General features: G+C 37.0%; 1 protein-coding gene across 1 annotated transcript; it reads right to left on the bottom strand.

Annotated features, from left to right (window-relative positions):
• On the bottom strand, positions 762 to 17,345 carry LOC105178090 (phosphatidylinositol 4-kinase beta 1). The gene is made up of 16 exons (XM_011101448.2): positions 15,155 to 17,345; positions 11,109 to 11,297; positions 10,968 to 11,016; positions 9,907 to 10,039; positions 9,314 to 9,788; positions 9,128 to 9,208; positions 8,921 to 9,043; positions 7,218 to 7,287; positions 6,494 to 6,591; positions 6,299 to 6,403; positions 4,966 to 5,019; positions 4,318 to 4,461; positions 4,127 to 4,180; positions 3,973 to 4,047; positions 1,666 to 1,749; positions 762 to 1,581 (listed from the first exon to the last, which is right to left on the bottom strand). Exons 1-16 carry the CDS (start codon positions 17,003 to 17,005, stop codon positions 1,480 to 1,482), a joined length of 3,687 nt encoding a protein of 1,228 aa, XP_011099750.1. The 5' UTR covers positions 17,006 to 17,345; the 3' UTR covers positions 762 to 1,479.

Genomic DNA, 18,491 nt, shown 5'->3' on the forward strand with positions numbered 1-18,491 from the left:
TTGAGTTTACCGGATCTACATGCATTCACACATAAGTCGATTGATGGTAAATATCGATTTTTATTCATTTTTTTCTTTTTGTTAACATCAACAAATTTAGTGAATCTTAACTAGTATAGGGACCAATTTATTTGACGGAATCACACATTAAGATATTAGATATAATTTTCTAAATTATCTAGGAACGACGTATAATTGTATCAAATTTCATGAGAAGAGTATAATTATCCAATATCTATCTATCTATATATATATTGCAAACATTTCTCATTGCTTTAAAAAATATGTATCACATTAATTTTTGTTATTATACTTTTAGCTCACATCTAATTATATATCCGGAAAAGACTATCATCTCAATTAAACTTTTTTCTAACTAAGATGAGAGAAATATTTGGGTTTTTCTTATATTTTTTCTTGCAATAATTTGAGATTCAAAAAGATGAAACTACTTTATTGTTATTATTACAATAACATAAAAATATGAGCATTATCATCCCAACCCAACTCATTTTCAACCTGTTAATTTAAAACCATTTTAAACTCAACCCAAATTAAACCGAACCAATTTGACCCCGACACCCCCCCCCCCCCAATTCCATCCCTAGTGTACCGTAAATTCTTTTAAGAAAACCATAACCAAAACCCTGCCAGTGATTGGAGCATACATCTTGTGGAAATGGAAAAACTAAACAAGTCCGCAGTAGAAGCATAAGGAGGAGAAGAACTGAGTAATAACTTGAAAAGATTGGGAGGATGTATACACCTGCAATGCCATAGTTCAAATTCAGGATAACGCATAAAGTTGCACAAAGAAGTAGTTGATTGGTTACAGCAACACCAAGCTTACACACTTCCATTCAAATTAGCAAATTGCACTATAAGAGATGTACTATCCGAATTTATACAAAATACAACAGAATGCTACTTTAAGCATTTCACAATTGCACATAAAAGAATCAAACTTGGAGATGGACACTGGAGAGTTGAAGCCAAGAGAAAATGGCACACAGCAGCTTACGAAAGCTATCTGATCAAAGATCAATGTTCGAAGTATGAAGGTAGTAAATATACACCCAAATCCCAATTTCTTCGCTACATAGCAATTGGTGTAGCAGACTCAAAATTGATAATCAAGGTCCGATTCCGTCTTGAATGTGTTCCATCCCCCTCATCAATCATTCTGTACAGTATGTCCCCACTCAAAGGGTTAAAGTGTTGACACCCTCCTCAAAGACAGGAACTGCATTCCAGGCAGCTGAATCTCTTCCTTGAAACAAAGGGAAAATGCCAAAAGAAAAATGGTGACTCCCCCGGAAAAGCTTCCATCAGCTAGACCTCCACAGAGCACTTCTGTCTGGATCAATTGCATTCTGAATCATTCTGAGTGCTCTATAACCATATCCTCAAGCATATTCATTAATTCGTCTTTATACAAGTGCACTATCAAGGACTGTGAATCTAAAATGTGATGTGCACTTATAATATCCCATTTAAGACTCTCTGGTAGTAGTCATACTGCCGTGTCCTCCAGGCATCCAAGCTGCTGCTGATCAGCGAAAGCACCAAAGACACGCATTGCTGCTAGAGACCAACATTGTTTGTGAAGGGAAGCACGACATATCTGGTATACTAGAAGCAAATAAGAGGAAGAAAAAAACAAACCTCTTCTGTCAAACTCAGATGAAAACGTTTCCTCAAGTTCTGTATTGTCCGTGGACCACCCTTGAAACAAGGGAAATCAGAATCCTGCAATAAAATGCCAAGTATGAGGCTGAACAAATTCATATTCAAAAGGTCAACTAAGCTCATGCTTTTATCCAGCAAGTACATAGTTTCTCGGACTCCGCTGGTTTCCTCATGCCATGAGGGGAAGATATTTCCAGGCATCCCATCTTATAATAATAACAAATGCAGTAAATGTGTCTACAAGGCTGAAGTACTGCCCTACAGTAAACCGTCTTTTACCTCCTTTAATGGCAAAGAAGCTACCAGCTACCATTGCGTAAAACCATACAGATAATTATGGTTTTTGCAATATTTTTTTAATAAATATTGGTTCCTTCAACTATAATTACCATAGAGAAATTTTCAATCTGCTTGTATCCTATTACAATTATATCAACCTAATATATGTTCTCCAACATTCTCTATCATTTATTATTGTAGGCCACAGAGCTACCATCCTCACTTACAGCATAAAGATTTTGGCCTTCATCCTTTCTAATGAGATCAATGTCAAAAGTTGAATGAAAATAACAGCAAACTTTTGACGAATTAGAGCCAAAAAACATAAATTTACTGAGTCAAGAATCATAAGATAAAAAAAGTTTCTCCTCGGTTAGTTCACTCCACATACAACCCCTATCAACACTAACAGACTATAATGGAAGTAATAGTATAAAAAACCATCTAAAAAAGAAAGATCAAACACAAGTGAATCTTTAACTGAAACAACACCCCCCCCCCCCAAAAAAAAACCAAAAGAGGGGGGAGGGGGGAAGAAAATGTAAACCATGAGGACCCCTAGCTCCATGTGAGTTGACTTGTTTTCTCATTTTGCCAGTGTTCGTAAAACACGCCTACCATTCAATTACATATATAATTACTCATACCCTGTCAAAGAACATACCCAAAGTGAGATATACGTTACTTGAATCTGTCTCGCCTACAAGGAGACACTAATGTGAAGATATTAATTCTAGCAGATATGCATTAACTAAGCAAAATTGTGACATGGACTACACAGTTGCACTCATCATTAACTGTGCCATCATGCAGACTAACACGAGAAAATCTGCTGCACCAAAGAAATCTTCTCTTTGATTAATGACCAACTACTGCCACAGCCTTTCATTTATTTTCGATTGCAACAGCTGTCAGGCCACAGTTCTTCATGATGCTCCCAAGTTAACTACGGTTGTATTTGGATTGAACGGTTTGAAATATTTCAAATTTAAAGGATTTCAAATCCTTAATAACAAATCTTTTGAATTTGTTTTGATAATTTTAAATTTAAAGGATTCCAACTCCTTCAATTCTAATTTTGAACTATACTTTGAATATTCATGAATTTCAAATTCTTTTTCTGATGGAGTCATTTGAAATCCTTTCTCCAAATCCTTCCCTCAAATCCAAATCCATCGATCTAAATGCACCCTAAAAGAAACAGTAAATCTCCCATTCCAAAAAAACCTGACAACATAAACCTTCAACTTCACATTATAAAGGCGGTTTTCTCTGAAAGTCACAGAACGCGTCATGCACATGTCAGCTTTATATGAGCCACTTCTATCAACAAAATTCATTACCACATCCTACAAATGCAGAATAAAAGGTTTTCCAAGATCGCTTAGCCTGAAAGCTCTATTGTTAGGATCCTTCAACCAGTATAACTGAAGCTGCACCTGCTATATTTAAAGCATATTGCTCTTTTCTATTAGAGAATTCTAGGAAACAGTAACCACAAACGCCTGTATATGTTCATCTTATTTTTTTGCAGTCAAATTTGGAGTTTCTGTTCATGCCACTGCTTTTCTGAAAAAAATACAGCCCAACTCAGAGGAATTTTCCATCCCCCCTCGAATGGGTCGGAAGGTGGAGAAGATAAATATTTTCCATTAACTACTAAATACAAACACAAGAAGTAATTGTCACAAAGATTCAGGAGAATTGGAGCTGTCCTGAAATTCATTTCCAACCAATAGGATGAATCCTCTTCTATTTTTCGACGCTTGATGCGAGCAAAACACTACATTAATCTAACCTTCATCCTCTCTTCCATAAACAGTTGAAGGAATACACAGTCTACAATAGGGATTAGAAAGTCAATCCAATCTACTTTTGGTAATCCCGTGCCCCGTTGACAAATCAATAAAACTCAAACATTTATAGAACAATTTAGCAGTCAGCATTCTTAAAAGGTAATAAAAGCTCAAAATAAATAAATAAAGAGCGTTCAGTCAATCTCACCTGCAACATCTCAACAAGAAGAATTATGCGCTCTGCATGCTTGCGACATGTGAGGAAACCTTGGATGCATAAAACCTGAAGATTACAGGATGACATCAAGATGGGAACTTGACTAACACATATCGGGACAAGATAGGCAAACTTCATCATTTACCTTAAAGTAATCAAAAAATTCACTTGGAACTCCCTCAGCATCAGAGTCCATCACCTAATACAAAGCAGAAAGTTCAAACTATTTTGAAGTCACAGGATCCAAACAACTCCAGAAGGATAGCGTATGTGATCCCATAAAGTTATGTAATCAACAAATATTCGTTCTGTCTGCTTCACGCCAGCATGTCTTACCTCAAGAAGTTCACGGGTTAATTTAAATGGTGCACTTTCAAAATTTACACCTCCAGGTGAATTAGAAAGCATGAAGCCAAAGTCTATATGTATAATATGGCCTTCTTCGTCCAACAACAAGTTCCCATTGTGCCTATCCTTCACCTGAGGACAAAAAAGACATGTTTGGTAGGGTTGCATGTACAACAATGGTTAACTAGCAGTAATTTAAGATGTAAATCAGAGCCATATCCGAATAATAAAGTCCAAGCTTGAAACAAGGCCCTAGCTGTAATAACATAATCTCCAGCCAGAGGTTATATATGCTGATTTTCAAGAGGTAAAAGATACTTTGCACATCAGGAAGTATGACAAAAGACATGGAACCGAAAAATTGATACAAAACATAATCCTCCTCTTCATCCCGTAAGTCCTACAGGCCAGAGATTGCTAATTCAAAAACAAAGAAGGAAATAAGTTGGTGTGGGGAGAAGAAAACTCAAGAAAGCACAATACTGGGACATCACTGCACCAGCATCAGTTGCATGACTACATAGATAATCTTAAGTATGTTTACTATATTCATCAGTATGATCTTCACAATTGAAACTAATAGCTAACGGATACTAAAACCACCTTTCAGTGACTGCCAGGGAAAGTAAGATTCACCTGTAAAAGGTAGCAAACTAGAGAGTATCCAGCCATGCTTTCAACAAAGTTCCGCTGCAATGAACAATAATGACCCAAAAGTCAGAACTAGAAATCCAGAGTTATTCGATGACAATGTAACCTAAACTTGTTGCATTTGAGAAATGAAAAGCGAGTCAGCAATATTCATACAGTATTATGTCTACTTGGGAGCAAGTCGAATGCTTTGTCCACAGAAATTTTATGCTAAAATATCTCTAATATGTAGAAACTGGAAACAGATAGAGGTCTGAAACAGGCCATGCTTGTCCAAATAGTTGAGTTATCCATCAAAATTCCAGGAGATTTAGATTTTTAAGGACATATCAAGTAGACTGGCTAAAAGTCCAACTTCGTGCTCAAATGATGCCCAGTGGAAGTTCATCAATAGAGTAGAACCTAACGACCAAACACCAATACCATAAACATATATATGATGTATATATATATATATATGCCTATGTGTTTATACATGTTACTCTTTTAAGTTGCACATTACTTCTATTGCACTTAATAATCTCCATTCAGTTTATAATTTAACGTGAGACCTCATTTATGGCTAATGTGTTTATAGTGGTCACCAGGCGCACTGCCTTAGAACCCAAACTGTATGTCCCTTAAATACAGAAAAATATAGGCTAAACAATCTTGGGTTCCAGCTCATAGCAATAGAATTTAGTTTATAACTAAGTTCTAGGCAGAGCACAAGTAGACTACACACACTCTAGCAAGTAATAAGTTATTCTCCAGATATTTAGCAACAAATTATACCTTCAATATTTTCCACATGTTCTCAATTTGGTTCATCCATATTTACTTTGGGTTTACTTTGAAAAATTATTGCTCAAAATGTAGGCGGTATCAGCCCATCCAGAATATGTCATTCTTTCTTCTCATCATTTAAGCTGATTACTGTATGGAGAGTAAAACACTAGCTGCTTACTTTTAGAAGATTAAATTAGAACAGCACCATAAACACACAACAAAGTTCTTATACAACGCCTTTTAAGATATAAGAATACAAAGGGGAAAATCATAGACTTAGTTTCAGTCTAATGACCAGACTGCTCGTAGTAATCTTCAGTGGGAGATAAATGAGAACACAAACTAATAGAAACTTGATTTGCATAGAGATAATCTTAATCAATATCAGGAACAAGGGAAATAGTGGCCTATGCACCGTAATAACTTCTAAAACGAAATCTTTGCAACATATACACAGTGTAACAGAGAGGAGTGACAAGTTTGACTTTCCAAATGAAACAGGTAAAGGATAGAATTAATCATAAGTGTCAACCATAAGAAAATCAATTACCTGGGCAAGCTTAAAACTAGGAGAATTTTCTTGATATTTGGCAAGAAAGAAGTCACGCAAACTTGAAATGTTGGGAAACCTACTTTTGATTGAATGAATGGATGCCTGGTAAAAGAGTTAACAAATTAAATTTGCCTAGATATGAGCAATTTGTTCAAGAAAACTCGACTTTACTGGTAAACCAATGTAACTTACTGTGTCCGGAATAGTTTCAATAAGAGCTGTATAAGAGGAAGTAACTAATACTTCATAAGGACGCAGCCATAGTGGAAGACCAGCTTCCTGGAATATATCTAGCATTTGGAAGTTGTAAGAAAAACACATCAGGCATTTTCAAAATAAGCACAACAAGGTGGAATAGAAGTTGAATACATTCTAGAATATCATTGGGTGAACTAAGAAGAAACAGACTTGATTAATAAGGAAACATGTGGTACAGTGGACACCATGCAGTCATAAGATTTTCAGAACAGAAATAATGAAATGCCTTTATGCAAATAATGATCCTCAGATCTTCACACAACAATTGAGTTCATGAGTGGCCCTTTGTCCCTTCTGCTCACATGTTTTCTATTAATTTCAAACAAATAGAAACCGAACTAGTAGCCAGAGTTGAGAGAAAATAATTTCTATGCAGAATGAACAACCAAGGCCAACTTATAAAACTGCTCACAAAACTATGAGCCAACTCTAAGTCACTTGCATCAAGGGCTTCAGAAGGAACTCTGAGCAAAAAATTACATGCACATTTTTATTTTCTCCGGATTATCATCGAATACCATTAATACGAAATATGATTTCTTCTCGAACATATTCTTCCCAACAGGTCGACAGTAGGAGGGACGAAGCAATATGATAAAGGCAGAAAAAAAGCCAAGCGATGTGAACATGAATTTTTCATTGGAGCAGGGGCACCTACCATAAAAGTGAGAAATAAGTTGTACAGCAAGATGCTCCTGCCTACAGTCATCCCCACTCTTCACAATCACCTAAGCGAAACAAGAATCAGATAAGTTAGCTGGTGGACAAGGGAAAAACTATGCCATGTACATTGAAAGATAGTACTCTGTGCAAGAGAGAGGGTTGGAAAAGCAGCGTCAGAAACGAATTCGGAAAATCAGCTACATAAAGGTAGAGCTACCATTGCACAGATCCAAATGATGTAATTATATATCCGAGCTTCCAACAATATCTAGCCAATAACTTGCAAAAACAAGCCTTCCGTAACATATATGATAACAGAATCATCACAACACTTTCTCGGATCCAAATTTGATTGATAATATTTCTCAAGCAAGGTACGTGGATATACATACATATACATATATATATATGGGCATATCATATAGATATGTCAACATATACATGTGTGTGTTCTTCTTGTTCATGTATGTGTGTGTTTACTTCCCTCTTCCCTCCCCCACCCTCCAAGAAAGCAAAGTGATACATTTCCTTCCCTTGCATCATTGATGAATAAGATTGCCCAACGAGGAACAGAAATAGATAAGTACGGATGTTCTACAATAATTCAAAAGGCACACTCTTTAACTTGAAAGTGTATGTCATAGTCCAATCAACATAAGATCCTGATATCATTTCTTTGACATGCATTTTCCGGTATGTAGCCGTGGTTGAATGAGACAGCAGTTAGAATATGTGTTAAAACTCCTTCATGCTCAGATCTGAATATTTTTTACTAATGTCCAAACCAAATACAAATAAATCATTCAACCATCCAGAAAACTAAATTGAAGCATGTACCATAATGCCCAAACCCCATTCTTCATATGCCAGCTAGGATGCTCAACATGAGATGCCACATTCAATCACGTACCCAAAGGGCCAAAAACAGGCTAGCAAGATACATCATTCCCATAAGCAATTGATACAGACCTGATACCAGGTCATATTTCTTCAGTCATAGGTTGTGAATTGCAAATAATCATGCAGCTATGTTAAGCCAACTCCGACTGGTTCATTTTAAACTTGTCCAGTTATAGTGGCAGGTTGGACAACCATGCATCAGAAGATGTGGAACCCTTTCGGAAATATTATAGCACCTTGGGAACTTTCCAAGAACTCTAACATCTTTTTCTCTGTCTTTGAGTAATTATCTCTTAGCAGATTTTCTATTATCAAGTATATCCATAATGATACCAATTAATTCATTAGACTACTGATCAATGCTGCAGCTAGTGATTCTAAATACTGTTAACACGCCCAAACTACAGTTTAAAAATGAGTAAGCCTCCACATCTCCATCACAGTCTAATATCATATAAATACCAGAATCCTGCAGACAGCAGCTAAGTTCCTCGTCCAACCACCTGTGACAGCAACAACTTTGCCCATCTCTTATTCATGCAGAAGCATGAGATTTATCTTAATTACCACCAACTTCCTGCTTTAAAGACATCACAGCACCACTGAAGCATATATATGGAGAAGAACCACCGAGATAACAGCTTTCTCAGACTGACTATTTCCCACTAACAAAGTAATTTCAACTAAATCCCCAGAAATAGCAATGACCAAATAGAGCAATGCAACCCAATGATGTATGCACCAAGTAACTACAAAATTGTCTTTTTCAGAAGAAAATAGATCAAAGTAACAACTTACAGAACGCAAGTCCCAACCGGGTAATTTTCCATATAATGAGGCTTTACGTATTCTCTCCTTCTTTACCTCCCAAAGTTCACCAGCTAATGCATCACTAACTTTGGGAATACCACCATCTGCAACCTGTTTATAATTGGACCAATATCAAAATGAGAACCAATGATAAAACAGAAGCACAGAGAAATTTGACTTTGATCATTTATACACCTTTGGTTGTGCATCTGATGAATCCTGACCAGCCCCTTTAAGAGGAAGTCCTGGGGGGGCTGCTCCTTTCAAAGCAGCTGCCTGCAGGAAGAATCGGAACAAAAATGAGCACGAAAGGACTAACTTCCTGAACAAAATGTCTTATTGAAAAGATTTTCCATCAGAGGATTCACATGGGAAGATTACCTTGACTTCCTCAATAGCAACGGTGCTTGGAACACGACGATGCTCTTTCCGTCTGGGTGGATCTTGGTCCACTATGTCATCCATGCTTACCCCAGGTTCAGCTGACAAGACAACCCTCACCCATTCCAAATTGCACTCATCTTTCAGTTGACAGGCACAACCACCCTCTCTGTTCGGGCCACAATTAGTAGAAACAGGTTGAGAATTGCAAATGTGATCGTCATGGTCTGATTGCCTCTCCACAGAAAAATTAACATGAACAAATTTCACTTTTGCCTCCCATAACTGAGTCATTGCCTGGTCTATAGCTTCAGAGGTAGACCTTGACATCCTATCATGACCACTATGGTACATATCCTGTCCCGTCCACAGAGGATAAGCCCATGGTGGAGGCTTCGGCAAAAGAGCATCTCCATTTGCCAACGGAATTCCTCCTTTAGAAATCTTTTGTGAATTGGACATATCCTTTGAATTACTATTTGAATAGATATAGAGAAAACACATCGATCACTGCCCCATCCAATAAATCACAATGCAACTGAAATTTAAATTCATAGTTTCTACAGATAACTAATTCTGCTAGCAAAACTCACCTTGGAGCATCACTCTTCAAAACTTCAACACAGATCAAGTAAGGAGCCTTTTCTCTGGAATTTAAGAGAACAGCTTCATCTTCAGGTATGTGAACCACACGATACATACCCTTCCCCATAGGAAAACATATTCCTGCGACATCATCAAAGAAATACGAGAATCATGAATCATATTTTCTCATGAATGAGACATTTAATAAGTGATCTCTTTCATTTGTGCTAGAGATAACAAAAAAGAATTAGAAACAAAACATGGAGGCAAAATCTAAAATCCATGAAGACAAGCTATTGTATCCTGTGGAGTCATGAGAACCGCAAATTGCATGTTTAACCATTGAAACAAATTCTACACTCGGTGCCATTCATGAGTCATAATGCAGCCCCTCATGGAATTTTTAAACAAGTAACAATTTTCAACACTTTCTCCAAGTTCCCTTTCTCAGCCTCTACATGCACAACTGATTCTCTTTCCAGAAAAAGTAAGATAAATCAAATCTACTCAGCATACAATAATATATAGAAATCCAAAATATGCATAATCTGTCATGCCCCGTGAAATAGTGCACATCTTATAGTGGAGTGGTCAGGTTAGGGGACACATGGAATGGTGAAAAGCATGTGCCAAATTTCGCTGTGCTCCAACCTCCTAGAAATTAACGAAAATAGTCTTCTATATGAAACAGAAGGAGCTGTTCTACATATTGACTCTAAGAGAAAACAATACAGAAAGAGTAAAAGCCAAGAGAACAAGTTATGGACATTCATCCTGCAACACTACATAAGCCAACAACTGGCACACACAACAAATTCCAGAGATAAATTTCCCGTCTAACAATTCCAGATCGCTATACCTAGGAAATAGGAATACAGATTGTAGAGGTCAAAAAGAAAAGAAACCTCAATTTCTGCAGTTCCAAACATATTTCTGGCCCAAAATAATAGAAAACAGTTAACGCAACACAAAAACATTCCACATACTGCAAAAGGCAACCACAGATTTTGAGTCCAAGTAGAATGAGCAATTGAACCAAAAACGTTAACCATTGTCAAACTGTATTTACCTCCACTATTTTGAGCATCGTCTATATGCGCATTGATCTCTACAAGTGACTGAAAATGCAAAACTCAAAACTTCAGAATGAAAAGATGGATGCAGATTGAAACTTTTAATATCAAAGGTACAAACAAGAAACTAGGACAACCTCACGAAGAGCAGCTTTGCGATCTTCAACAGGAAACACATCAACAAGGCCATAGGATGTCTCACATAAAGTTTGAACAAAGTCGAGGGATTCATGATAAGTCCCCTTTCTGAACTGTGATGCACTACTTGGAAGAGGAGGTTTAGCATTTGACTTTTCATGGTGCTGATTTGGTGAGCCAGGACAGTCCTGCAAAATGAGCCATTGTTGCTTTTTAATCGCTAAAAGAAATCTGCCTATCTCGAGCACTTCATGATAATAAGATGAAAGGAAATCTCTATCAGCAATAAAGTGCAACTCGATTGAACTAAAAGATCGAAAGGGAAAGCTCAACACACTACCACAGCTCAAACTATAGAATTAACTGAGAAATACGAGGTTTTGAAGCATATCCTGAAATTTCCATGGGTACTAGCAGATCAATGCATATAGCATAACAGATCATACACAAAAATGGCTTCACCTTTTTTATGCTTCTTTATCATTATAATTTCTTTTCCTTTTTTCCCTCGTTTTACACATATTCCATCCCTTTTTTATATTGCAACCAGCTGGACATCTAAATGGATAAATAACGGAATAGAAGCTCGTGTAGACCAATAACTACCATATTATGAGCAACTAGAAAACAACATCTTTCAAAGCCATAAATATCTAAAGGAAGAAGACTACAACTTTCACAGAGAACAGTTTGCCATGTCTACCACCATGTTTCATCCCTTATCTCCTTCTGAATCCCTTCACTAACAAATCTGAAAAACTATAGAGGCTTTTGTAATCAATAAGAACACAAGCTGTAAAGAACAAACCACAGAAACCTCTAAACCAGGAAAGATGGATCCTGAACATGGTAGTGCTCAACATGGTATATTATGGAAGCAGTTCTGCGAACAGTGCTAATTTGTTTCCAGAACTTCATTCAAGGTTTGTGCTACGTCTTTCAATAGAGTAATTTTCTTCATTTTACTGATTCTGCAAATTGAAAAATCTGCAACCATTATCAAACTGTATCCTGAAGGTCTTTCAGAATCTTCTCATCGACCATAGATATTTAGAAGATCCTAAATCCTACAGTAAGACTTCCGGAAGCAAGCACTAAAGACTAAATTTCATGTTTCTTGTTCAATGCCCCAAATAATTTTTTCCACCCTGAACATAGTTATTAATGGTGCGCTATGGCGAGGGGCCATGGTGCAAATGGCGAATGGTGCGACGCCAGCACCATTAATGGCACTGCCCTTGCTTATGGCACACACCTAGATGCCTTTTTTCCCTCGCTCCGTGGCAGACTTTTGTGCATGTGGACCAATCAGATAGATTTTTTTTTATAGAAAGGCGGGAAGAAAGCCCTAGTCTCTCCCAACAGCCGTACCAATGTTTCTCTCTAAGCATGTATAGGCAGTTTCCTGTTTGTTATCTGTACTGTCATAACAAAAGGAAACGATGGTGAAGGAAACCAACTAGGTTTACAACAAAACACACAAATGCAGAACCAACATAAATGAATCTTGGGAATGAGAAAGTACCAAGCATCTAGCATGTTATTCCTACTACTTCCCTTTTCTTTCCAATGCTAAGGCCCACTTAGTTCCCTTTCTTCTATCATCTTTTCTTCTATTTTGTTCTTTTTTCCTCTCCTTTCTTCTTTTCATTCTTTCTTTTGAAAGTCTTTAACTAGTCCTTTCTACTTTATATTTTTTTCCTTTAAATTTTTTGGCAAATTTCATATCATGATTATTGAACTGGTGTTAAAATTCTCATATCCGCTTAAATAATTGAAATTATTGCTTAAATATGTGAGATTATTGCTGAGATATCACTCACTTTGCTGCAAAAAATCTTAGTTCACACCTCACTAAGATAATATTCAAATTGGTTAAACAACTACTGAAATTGCTAAAATATTGCAAAATAAGTACTGGATTAAACTAAAGAATCACCTAAATATTAGCTAAGTTCTCTTCTTTGTAATATTTATACTGGTTTATGTGCGGATTATCATTGTTGGAAGCTAGTATACTAAAAATATATAATTTATTCATGCAATTATGTATCTTACTTTGTTAAAGCATGCTCTGCGCCGTGCACGATGCGCCATGGCTCCAGATCACATTTGCACCATGGTGCACCATGAGCTTTTAACAACTATGACCCTGAATGTTTATTGTAGCAAGCCATATTTCAGGATTTAGCCACCTTAATAACAGCAAGAAAATCCAAAAATGCAGTCCCTCCACTTAAAGCATCCAAAATCAACTGAAATCCTATGAAACTATTTTATAGACTTTGACAAATCAATTTAAACTAGAATTAATCATAGATCAATCTTTCGAGTTCTTAAATCGATAACCTAGAATGCTGCCCCATACACAACAATCCCAGGCAGTATCCTAAATTTCCAAAACTAAAGCACGTCAATTTTGTTCCTCCAGTGCAACTACATTGCAAATTCTTGTTAGGGCCTCAAACAGCTGGAAAACCAGTTGTCACTACCTTGTGCTGTCAATGATGAGAGGTACCACGAACAAAGTGCTTGTATTTTAATCTTTTAGATTGCGTTCGCATTTTCTAGATGTGAAACAATGACAGGGCCACATGACAAAAAATACATATGGACAAGAAGGAAACATCAATTTCCTCTCTTAATGTTTTGAGAAATAAGGACGGAACTACACATAAATATTGGCAATACTAGATAGTATTACAAAGTGCGACACTGCAACTTTTTCTAGACGTTAACCAATAATAGGCCACATCACAAGAGATAACAACCACATAATATAGAATAAAGAATATATATTCTTCAATAAATTTATGGAAAAAGATTCAGATATACGTACGGACCAACATTCCTTTGCATCATTATAACATTTTACTTTCATGGAGAAAATTGCGCTTTTTTTCCTGCCACTAATTACATCCAACAAAATCTACCTAGGTAATAAGCCCAGCATCCCGAACCATTTCCTATAAGTCCAGAAAAGTAACATACAAATCTGACAATTTGAGTCGCAGAACATCAGAAGCCGTGATTAACATATCAATCTAAACCAATTAAAGAAAAACTGTTTCGTTTTCTCAGCCGTACTAATTTGTTCCCTTTTCCTCCCCTTCTCTTCCAGTACATCCTTTATTTCTTTCCCTCTTCCTCAACTCCCCAATGTCTGTATTCATGTAAACAAAACAACTCAACTCCCTCTTGATCTGCAACACTGAAGACCTTAGTGGATAAAACTTAAAACTAGAGAACTAGATAGACATATATTTTGACAATAGATCATGCTCAAGAACATGCACTACCCAATCAAGATTGATAGAGCAAAGTATATTAACACTCCATATAACATAAATAAAGCAGCAAAAGATAGAATTTTACGTCCTTCAGTTGACAGACAACTTATATACTCAAATCTATCACTCAGCATATTGACATTGAACCATTGTTTCAAGTTAACCAAAGCCTCAATGCTGGAACAGTTACCATGGAAGGCTATCAATGAACTATTATATCTTCTTGCAAATTGTTGTAAAACCTTGTTATTTCACATTTCTAAGGAAATTTTATACTAAGCAACTTTTTATCCAATTTTTGTTTCAACAGGCCTATCAGGTTCGTACTTCTCTCCTTTATCAGCAACCATCATCTGTTATATTCAAATAAATATCATCTCCTCTTACTGCTCTATCTATCTATCAAATTAGTTTCAATGAGGTGTCAAGCAAATACCATATATTTCTAATAAACAGGTAAATGGGCCATTCTTTGGAATTGATTTAAAATGTTAATACTATTAAACACATCCACAAACCATAAGCAACTTCAGCAATAAATTGTGCACCGAGAAGCATTTCACAAGTTTACCTTCTACACGCAATCATTTACAGAGTATTCAATATAAGATGATATCTTACTCCAAAATATAAGTTGCATAAACTTTTCTTAATTCCGAATGTAGTTTATTTATCAGACTCACACACTAAGGAGAAGAAATTAACACAATTGACAAACTCATCATCATCAAAGACATCAAAATAAAGGAACTGACCACTCCGCTCTTCTTGGAGCCATAGAGTTCAGAATCCTCCACCGAACGATCACGATCCTTGAACAACTTCCGAAAAAAGTTCTCTGTTCCAGGACTGCTTTCAAGCACATTGTTGTTATCATGTCCCACGGAAATTCTGGAATCTTCAGGATGAACACGAAACAATCTGCGGAACAACATAAAATCTGAAGGCTCTTCATCATCACCATTTGCATGCCCCTTCCTGTCCTCATCATTTCGGTCGGTTGAATCTTTTTTCTCATCAATTTTTTCTTTGAAAAGTTTTTTGAAGAACCCTTCTTTATCATCTTCTTCTGAGATCTTTGTCCCTCTCTCCACATCATCATTTTTGTTACACCCATCCTTCTTGTCCTCAAATTTATCCTTAAAGAACTTCTTGAAAAATCCTGCCTTTTCATCATCTTCCACAGCTTTAGACAATACTTTTTCCTCTGAATCATTTTTAGTATCCCGAAACAGCCGTTTGAAAAATCCATCCGTACTGGAGCTAACTTCTTCCTCCTCATCTTTGCTACTCAACAACCTCCGAAAGAAGCCATCTTTATCTGACTCCTCATCATCCTTATCAATTGACTGCCTCACATCTTCATCCCGACTGCTCAATAACCTCTTGAAAAACCCACCATCTTTCTCATGTTCCTCGTCATCTTTGCGTCTATCCCCTGCTTTTCTCATATCCTCATCCCGACTATCCCTCAACAACCTCTTGAAAAACCCACCTTCCTTCTCATGCTCCTCATCATTCTCTTTATCCTTGCCCACTGACTTTCTTACATCCTCATCCCGGTTGTCCCTCAACAACCTCTTAAAAAACCCACCTTCCTTCTCAGGCTCCTCATCATTCTCTTTATCCTTATCCACTGACTTTCTTACATCCTCATCCCGACTATCTCTCAACAACCTCTTGAAAAATCCACCTTCCTTCTCAGGCTCCTCCTCGTTTTCTTTATCCTTATCAATAGATTTCCTTGCATCTTCATCCCGATTATCCTTTAACAACTTCTTAAAGAATCCACCATCCTTCTCGGGCTCCTCATCTTCCTTCTCCACTGATTTTCTAAACAACAGCGCATCCCGGACCTTCGGGCCCGGGATAAACTTCTTAAAAATCTTATTACTTTCCTCTGGTGATCCCATTGCTTTACCACTATCGTCTTGAATTATCGAGTTTCCAGATGAGGGAGAAAATGAGAAAGATCGTGGAGCGGATGCACTACTAGGGGGCGAAGATGTCAATGACAATAACTTCTGCTTCGACGACAACAACTTATTCAACACCTGATTCTTACCAATCGGACTACTACTGCTACCATTGTGATCATTACTAGATGATGAGGATGTAAAAATACTAATTCGTGTCTGTGGTTTAATTAAAGGGGGCCACTCACCCATTAACGTCGCCGCAAACTGGCACTTCTCCTGAATCCTACTAATGCCCTCGTTATCATCTACATCCTCCAACTCCGCCATCAGAAACCAGTGTACTTTCAGCGCGATTTTAAGTGATCTCGAGCAAATATCAATTACAAACTTGTCAAGCGAGGGGCTAGGCTTGTGAATTAACATGTAGCAAATTTGAAATAAGTAGCTCTCGATGCCGGGGAGAGGAAGAGTATACATACGGTTGCACAAGTAGTCTCGTACCCCGGGATGATCGTGCTTGTAGAGGTAGCTGACGGCGATCCATTCGCAGAAAAATGCCGAGTCAAAGAATCTGATCAGCCACCCGCTTTCTCCTATGCTTTCACTCGTCGGAATTGTCCGCGTCACCTCGCGAGGTGACTCAGCCCACTCGCCGAAGGCACGCGTCAACCCCAGTAACCTCACCATCGTCAAATCCTACTCCTCATCCTTAAAACACGAATTAATCAATCCGAAAACCCCTAATTTAAGAATTTAACGCAATTACCCCGCTTCTCTATGTATAGACTACAAAATTGGAAATGAAATTCAAAGGGATTGGGTGTGGCACGCCCGCGTGATTGCCCGGCACCCTGGGTATCACCGGGAAAGGAGGTGGTGGTGGTGGTGGGGCTAACGTGCGCGGAGGGTGTTGGGAGGGGAGTATTTTGTTTTATTTTAATTTTTGGTTTGAAGTTTGGAGTTGGGAGAGTGACGGCAAAGGCATATTTCCCTTTGTTGGGTTGGAAACCAAAATAAAACGTATAAACATTTGAAAACGTTGTCATTTGAGAGGGCAGCATGTGAAGTTTTGGTGACTAGTCAGTGTTTTTGAATTTTTTGGGCAACCAAATTTTGGAGAGGAGTCACTAATTTTGCCCTATTCGGAAATTCATTTCTCTTTTCCTCATGTTAAAAAAATTGACTATGTATCAACTTACCACCCACTCCATAATTCAATTTTATAACATGGTAATTTTTATTTTTTATTTAGCAAACATAGGATTGGATATTAACTAAAATATATATGGGAGATCCATAAATAGAATCTTTCGGCAACTTTAATTGAGACATAATTATGTTATCATGAATAAGTACGTTAAAATTTCGTTCTTGCACGTTTACTTTCTTTGTGTGGATGAAAGATGCTTGAGTCAGATGGATTGTGTTTGAGTTTTGCGCTTTTGCAAGCTTGAAATAAAGGAAATCTGCAAAATAAGAATTCGCACTCCGACACTCAAGTTTGTAATGAAATTAAAATAAAATTAGTTAAATGAAGTAAGAAAAAAAACATAGCGTTCAGTTTGATATGTGCAGTGTCAAAAGCAAAATTACCATTTTTTACATTGGACTTGCTACTTATAAGCATTTATGGTCAGAGTCCGATTAGGCTAGAGTCATTGTGACTCATTTACTTCGCAAAAAAGGCCAACTCATGATGGCTTATGCAAACCGGGCATTTATTGATATTGTGGGCTGATAACACCATGAGATTGTATTATTAAGAGGCCAAGCCCAAGAAATTAAATTATGAGTCCAAAATATTCTCAATTTTTTTGGCAAATTATCTAATATCATTGAATATTCTGAAATTCCACTTTGACAAATGACATAATGCGACATGTCTTACAATGCTGACTCGATCCTATGCTCATGACATTATGTTGGCAAAACAAAGCAAGTTAAGTGTTATTGTTTTTTTAAGGAAGATTAAGTTTTATCTTCGTATATTATATTGTTTATTCATTCACCGTTACCACTAGGATATTGCAAATAATGTTAGCGTTCGTTGTAATTCATTTAAACAGTCTCATTTAAGTTTGTTACTCTTCCTCAAGATATTTAAATTCTGCATATTGTAGTTTCACATTAGATTTTTGTAATCATATAGTGTAATGCAGCTCATCATGATTAA

The sequence above is a fragment of the Sesamum indicum genome, linkage group LG15 (assembly GCF_000512975.1).
Source record: "Sesamum indicum cultivar Zhongzhi No. 13 linkage group LG15, S_indicum_v1.0, whole genome shotgun sequence".
NCBI lineage: Eukaryota > Viridiplantae > Streptophyta > Magnoliopsida > Lamiales > Pedaliaceae > Sesamum > Sesamum indicum.

What these genes read in the sequence shown, in the direction of transcription:
- LOC105178090 (XM_011101448.2), bottom strand. Translation starts at nt 17,005, where the DNA reads ATGGTGAGGTTACTGGGGTTGACGCGTGCCTTCGGCGAGTGGGCTGAG. An exon ending in GCTCCAAGAAGAGCGGAGTG is followed by an intron (nt 11,298 to 15,154) that starts GTCAGTTCCTTT and finishes CTCATTTTGCAG; the next exon opens with GACTGTCCTGGCTCACCAAA. An exon ending in ACTTATTTCTCACTTTTATG is followed by an intron (nt 6,592 to 7,217) that starts GTAGGTGCCCCT and finishes TCCAAATGCTAG; the next exon opens with ATATATTCCAGGAAGCTGGT.